General features: G+C 35.8%; 1 protein-coding gene across 1 annotated transcript; it reads right to left on the reverse strand.

Moving 5' to 3' along the window:
- Positions 1-5,613: 5,613 nt before the first annotated feature.
- LOC109123834 (uncharacterized mitochondrial protein AtMg00810-like) lies at positions 5,614-6,738 on the reverse strand. The gene has a single exon (XM_019224802.1). It carries the CDS (start codon positions 6,736-6,738, stop codon positions 5,614-5,616), a length of 1,125 nt encoding a protein of 374 aa, XP_019080347.1.
- Between the last annotated feature and the right edge of the window lie 384 nt (positions 6,739-7,122).

Genomic DNA, 7,122 nt, shown 5'->3' on the forward strand with positions numbered 1-7,122 from the left:
ATTTAACATATTCAAGCATACGATTGATGTCATTCAATTAATTGATACAAATCTTTTTTCTAAATGTAAACATGATGCAAATTATTACACATAATCAAGCAATGCACTATTGTTTTTAGGTTTTCATAGAAAGATATGCATTCATATTCAAATACGCTTCCCATTTAGAGTCTTCTCGAGGTAAATCTTTGTGTCTTTTACACTATGGATCTTATTCTCTTCTTAATTCATCGTCTTCTTTTCATTTCTCATATTCTTTTCTTTTTATTTTTTTTCCATTCTCGGACTCTTTTCATTTTCATTTCTATTTCTTATAACAATTTCTTTACTTTTCTTTCCATACAATCATGGAGGCAAAATGAATATGATATAATATCATTCTTGAAATCTAGAACTTGTGACATACATACACTTCATCAATAAAACCCACAAAAAGTAACATGAGGGAAAAAACCAATAGAATGATATAATATAATCACAACCCATCTTGTTTGGACAGATAGATAAATCTAAGCCATCTAGAAAAATAATCAAATATCTTTGCTTATAAATATTAATCCATACAAATTTCTCCTTGTCTTATTACAAAAAATGACAAAGACAAATAAATAAGGCAAGAAAAACCAATATATCCAAAAATACAAAAAAAATAAAAAAAATACAAAGGAAGTTAATTCATATACTTATAACTTACAAAATAACATTGGAATTCAATATATTAAAATAATTATAAATAATTTGAGTAATCTTACCAAAAAAAAAAAAAAACCCCAAATCATGTAAATTATTCATAAAAATTATTAAGAAAATCAAGTTAATCTTAATTAGGACTGAAAATTTTCAAGTACAAATAAGATATAATAATAGTAAAATCCTCTTTTGTGCTCTATTCTTCTTTACTCTTCCAAAGTTCTTCTAGACATCTTCAACTAAAGCTCTTCCAAACAGCTTCAACCAAAGTTCTTTCAGACATTTTCAACCAAAGCTTTGATACCACCTATTATGCTAGTGGAAGTATTAATTTAAATGTATTAAAGGAAGAACACATGAATAAATCAAACCACACACAAAGGTACATGAGGTTTAACGTGGTTCAACCAATCATGCCTACCTCCACAAATGAAAGAGAACATTCCATCATATAATAGAAAATATTACAAAGGACATAAATAGATACAATTATTGAGTCCTAAAACATCCCACTTTTCCCTACTCTTTATATCTTCACCCTAAATCATAAGCATTTTTGCTCCACCAAGTGTATGTCATGCTGGGAACCTTAGATCTCTTTGTTCCCAAGCCCTAGATCATATAGATGCATGCAAACGACCCTAAGTCTAAAGATCTTATGCAATGGAAGCAAAAAATAATTTTTTTAACATTCTAGGATCTAGAGAAAAGTCATTAGAAAACTTTACCTTTGATTTAGACGTTCCCAAATCAATTCTACTTGGTGAAGGTGAAGCCTGAATGGTCCCGAAGGTCTCATGCACCTAAGATCTTCCTCCTAATGACTTGAATCACGATCTTGGCACTCCAAAGTATGAGCCTTGGAATGGAGGAATCTTAGGCTCTCTCTTTGGAGGTGGAAGATAGTTCTCGCACCAAAAGTTATAGAAACCCTAACCTCTAAGATGGTATTTATAGGATTCCCTTATTAGGCTTATGTGACTTGAGTCCAAGGCTTAAATCACTAAATCTAGCCTAAACAAGTCCTAATTTATTAATTAACCACGTAGAGTCATCTAATTAATCAATTAGTCCAACCCAAAGAACTTATTAATTATCCCCTATGCAACCTTGCATAATTACCAAAGCATTTTTATACACAAAAGTGAACCTAAAGTCGATTCAATCCACATAAACTGCATCATCATGCTATATGAGCTTAGAGTGGGGACCATTGGGATCCATAGGAGTACTGGCTCTCTTAGAATCCAATTATGAAGTTGATTCAACATTCTACTAAAAAAAAATCAACTACATTCCAGTACCCTATATAAATAACAACAAAATGAAGCTTGGTTCCGTGATCTATTATCCACTACATGTAGACTCCCTATGAGTTGATGTCCATAATCTGACAAAGTAGTGTTATCACCTATCAAGATAACCTCTTAATCTATAAGTTATAGATCACATTTATTATGTGATCAATTAACATATTCTAACTCTAAGGTGCATATGTCAAATTTCCACTAAAGAAAATGTTATGGTCATAGTCTTTTACATCACATGTCTGTTGAATCACCCAAGGAGACACACTATCTCAATCCCATGAGATATCATGGTGCTTCTATTGAGAATAGTTATTGCCACCAGCTTCCATCAATAATGACTCAATTTATAAGGATATATGACCACCTTAGGGTCTCACTCATAGGTCAAAACCTTTTATTGACTCCATGCAGTATTGTAGTTTGATGAATCATGACAATTGGTAGCCTTATGTCATAATTTACTATAAGTCATGTCCAATGTGCATTACATATATTAGTGCACTTACCATAGGAAAACTATACTGACAAACGAAATAAGTCATCCCTCTAATTATGAGGTATTTCATTATAGTCTCAAATAGATTGCCCAAATCCATAAACCAATTGTGGGCAACTCATTACTTTCTAAGGAACCCACGACTTGAATTTTCTGTACAACTCCTAAATCACACAAGTCATGTACAATGCAAGTGATGTGAGACGTGTATTCTCAAATAATTTATTAATGCAAATGGGATAGAGAAAAACCAAAAAACATGATTATATTAAATTTATAAATGTATCTCAAACTGTTACATCATATCATGTTTTCTAGGACTCAATCCCAGCATCTCACTTTTCCTCACATCTACACCTTGGTGAGCCCTCTTCCTCCATCGGGAGTCTGTCACTTTTCCTCACATCTCTATTCGGCACCTATGGTCATCACAAGTCTATCTCTCTCCCATAATTTTTTCCTTTCATGACCTAAAATGTTAATAAAGATATTCCTATTAGTTTTCCTTATTATATAAGAAATCTAATTACAATCATTTATAAACTTTGGAAATATTCTATGTAATATCACTTTCATCAAAAGAATTATATTCCAATTAGAAATTCAAGACATCTCCAAACATGGTTTTTAAGTTTCTTCTTGTTTTTCTAATTATTTTTTATGATGGGGTTGTTGAAATTGGAGGAAACTAAAATGTAGTACATTGTTATATGAGGGTTAGATGGGTTTTGAATTTTGACGATATTGAGATATTGCCGCACATGTGTACTAAAAAGTATTGAGATATTACATGGAAGGCACGAAGACAGCCTTTCAATGCTGCTACTCATCAATTCCTGAAGGGCCAACTCAATTAGAGGGCGATAGCTGCACATTCTAACATTTTCCATGAAAAGACAATGTTTGAACTTTCTACTCATCTTGCCGCATATGTGTACAAAAAAGTATTGATATATTGCATGGAAGGCACGAAGACAACCTTTCAATGCTGCTACTCATCAATTCCCGGAGGGCCGACTCAATTAAAGGGCGATAGCTGCACATCCTATCATTTTCCATGATATCACCATGATAAGAGTCTGTTAGACCATGATGGTAGAAAGTACTAGCTTTAACCTTTTTAATGCTTGAAATTTTTTGGTAAAAGATATATTTTCAAGTACTAGAAAAGTTTAAAACGTTTTAAAAATTAATTTTAAACAAGATGAAAGAGTTTATTCGTAGTGATTCTAGGAATCCCTTTTAAACTTACCGATATTTGAAATTTTTTAGCAAAATAGTTGTAACCTTTCCAACCTTCCGTTTGCTAGGAAGCGCTGGCAATGATTATTAGTATCAGTAATAATCACTAGACAAAGTCATCCGTCTTGGTTGGAAGCTCTTTTAACACCTAGTCATCGGCAGTAGACTTACATCTTCTGGACCAACATACTAACAGTGATTAGGCCAAGATGGTGATCCAATTCCATGGAAGAGCAGCAAGAAAGGAGGAACGTTGGAGAGATAGAACTAAAAGGCGGCCAACCAAACAAGAACAGTGGCCAAACTGGCCTCGAGCCTGAGAAGTATAGGATTGACGTTGAAATCAGTCATACGGTGAAAATTTGGATTGAGTCTCTCAAAAACGCAGAAGAAAACACTCAATCTCAAAGTCAATGGCCAAGGATACCAAAGGTTCCTCACATGCTGAGGAGGACCAAGGATTTCAACAAATTCTACTAACTGAGGGTAATTTCTATCGGTCTTCACCACCATAGCAAGCCCCACCTTCACCCAGGGGAAATGATCAAGCCTCTATGTGCCAAAAAATTCCTGGATGACAGTAAGCAGGACATCAAATCTTTGTACACAAAAATTGAAAGTAATATCAAGGTAGTGAGAACTTTCTATGATTGGATCATTACAAGCATGTATGATGATGAAGAACTTGCCTGGATTATGCTTCTGGATGAGTGTTTTTTACTATATTTCATCCACTATTTAGTGAGAAAAAATATGAGTGAGTTGCATGGTTTGAATGTGAAAGATCATATGATTACTTTTGTGAACCAAGACTTGATCTTGCTTGAGAACCAACTTCCCTTTGGAGTCCTCAAGTTGATTCTTGAGGAAGCAAAATTCGATGATGGCCCAACCGTGGAAGAGATGATACAAAAATTTGTCACTGACACCGCATGGCCAAAAGGGTGGACATAAAAAAATACACCTGAAAGAGTCTCATCTCCTCCACATTTTTCGAAGTGCTTTCCTAGGCGGGTCTGAAAAGAATAGCAAGCAAGAACCTTAGGGGTAACAAGGCGATAGGAAGTCTTTTCGACACATCATGGAGCTTAAAGCAGTTGGGATCCATTTCAAATGGAGTACGACTTTTTTTACAGACATTTCTTTCAAATCTGACTTCTTCTAGGGCTACCTAACATTTCCCCCAATAATCATTGATGGCTCCACGAAGCTCCTGTTCTTGAACATTGTAGCCTATGAAATGTGTCTAGATGGCCCAGGTGACCATAGGGTCACTTCTTATATGCGCTTCCTTGACAACCTCATTGATCATGCAAACGATGTTAAGGAGTTGAGATCTAAGCACATTCTCTACAACGGTCTTAGCAGTGATGAAAAGACGGTCCAAACTTTCAACGAGATCTACACTGACTAGGTAGATCTCGATGCTTATGAAGAAGTGAGAACTAATATTCAGAAACACTACGACATGAGAGTGAAAGCTTGGATAGCTGAAGCCCTTCATGACCATTTCAGGTCTCCATGGACTTTCATGGCTCTCATCGCAGCTATTTAATTCTTACTGGGCTTCAGACCTACTACGCTCATCCTGGTTAAAGATGTTTAAGAAACAATGTATAATGACTGAAATCCTCCTTGCCGTGTGCAGGAGATAACATCAAATATATATAGAATAAATAACAACAATGTGATCCTATAAAATAGGAAAGGTTTGAAATATAAATATTGAAAACATATCTACATATATTTATAGTTATACATTCGGATTTTATGGAACCGAATTGGGATATAGAAAATCTTATGGAGAATCAAATTATTCTCCTTTATCACCCCCTGCAAGGTGAGCGTGGGAGAAGGGATAATGCTGAGCTTACTTCAGAAGAGAAAAAACTGAGGCTTGGTGACGCTTTTGGTCAATGAATCAACAAATTGTAGATGTGAAAGGATAAAATCAACTTTCAAAGTGCCATTAGCAACAAGTTCACGAACCAAGTGGTAGTCGATCGCAATATGTTTTGAGCGAGGGCGAGTAACCGGATTGATTGCCATAAAAATTGCACTTTGATTGTAACAAAGAATTTTAGGTGTTGTTGAGAGTGTAACATGGAGGTCCCAAAGTAGTTGAACAATCCAGGCAATATCAATAGTGGCAACGGCTAAAAAGCGATATTCTGCTTCGACACTTGATCGAGAGACAGTGCTTTGTCTCTTAGAGGACCAAGAAACCAAATTGGTATAAAAAAAAAAAATAGCGTAGCCAGTAATGGAACAACATGTATCAAGACAGCCTACCCAGTCTGCATTAGAGTAAACAAGAATATCATGAGTAGATTGTTGATGGAGTTGAAGTCCATGATGAGGAGTGCCTTTGACATAACACAAAATGCGCTTGAGAGCACGAAAGTGGTCCTCGGTGGGAGCATGCATGAATTGGCAAATAGAATTCACACTGAAAGAGAGATCCGACCTAGTGATGGTCAGGTATTGAAGAGCACCTGCAAGTGAACGAATTATAGTAGGATTGAAGAACAATTTTCCTTCAGTTGAGAGATGTTGACCGACAACACAGGGTGTAGAAATAGGCTTTGCATCAATCATGGAAGCATATTGCAACAGATCAAGGGCATCCTTCGTTTGACTGAAAAACAAACCCTTCTCATTAACTTGCACTTCAACGCTAAGGAAATAATGAAGTTCACCCAAATTCTTCATGGAGAATTCCTTGGAAAGCCGAGTAATGAGGGTTTGAACCATAGAAGAATTACTTCCAGTTATGACCATGTCATCAACATAAAGAAGTAAATAAACAGTTCCAACCGAGAAGTGATAGACAAATAATGAAGAATCAACATGATTGGAAAGAAATCCAAGTTTGAGCAAAAATGAGCTAAAATGATGAAACCAAGCTCGAGGAGCTTGTTTCAACCCATAAAGAGCCCTCTTTAGGCGACAAACATGCTGAGGGAACTGTGGATCTGTGTAACCAGGTGGTTGTTCCATATACACCTCTTCATTGAGAAAACCATGTAAAAAGGCATTTTTAACATCTAACTAATGTAAACGCCATCCAGAAGTAATAGCCAATGACAAAATAATTCGGACTGTAGTAGGGCGCACTACAGGACTAAATGTGTCACCAAAGTCAAGACCATGAATCTGAGAAAATCCTTGAGCCACAAGACGTGCCTTGTGATGCTCAATGGACCCATCCGATCGAAGTTTGGTTTTGAAAATCCAGTGACAACCCACTACATTGTGATTGTTAGGACGAGGTACAAGAACCCATGTATCATTTGTCTTCAAAGCTTGAATCTCATCATCCATAGCCGAGAGCCATTCAAGGTGTTTTGTAGCAGACATAAAACCCCGAGGTTCTTTGAGAGC

The sequence above is a fragment of the Vitis vinifera genome, chromosome 14 (genome assembly GCF_030704535.1).
Source record: "Vitis vinifera cultivar Pinot Noir 40024 chromosome 14, ASM3070453v1".
NCBI lineage: Eukaryota > Viridiplantae > Streptophyta > Magnoliopsida > Vitales > Vitaceae > Vitis > Vitis vinifera.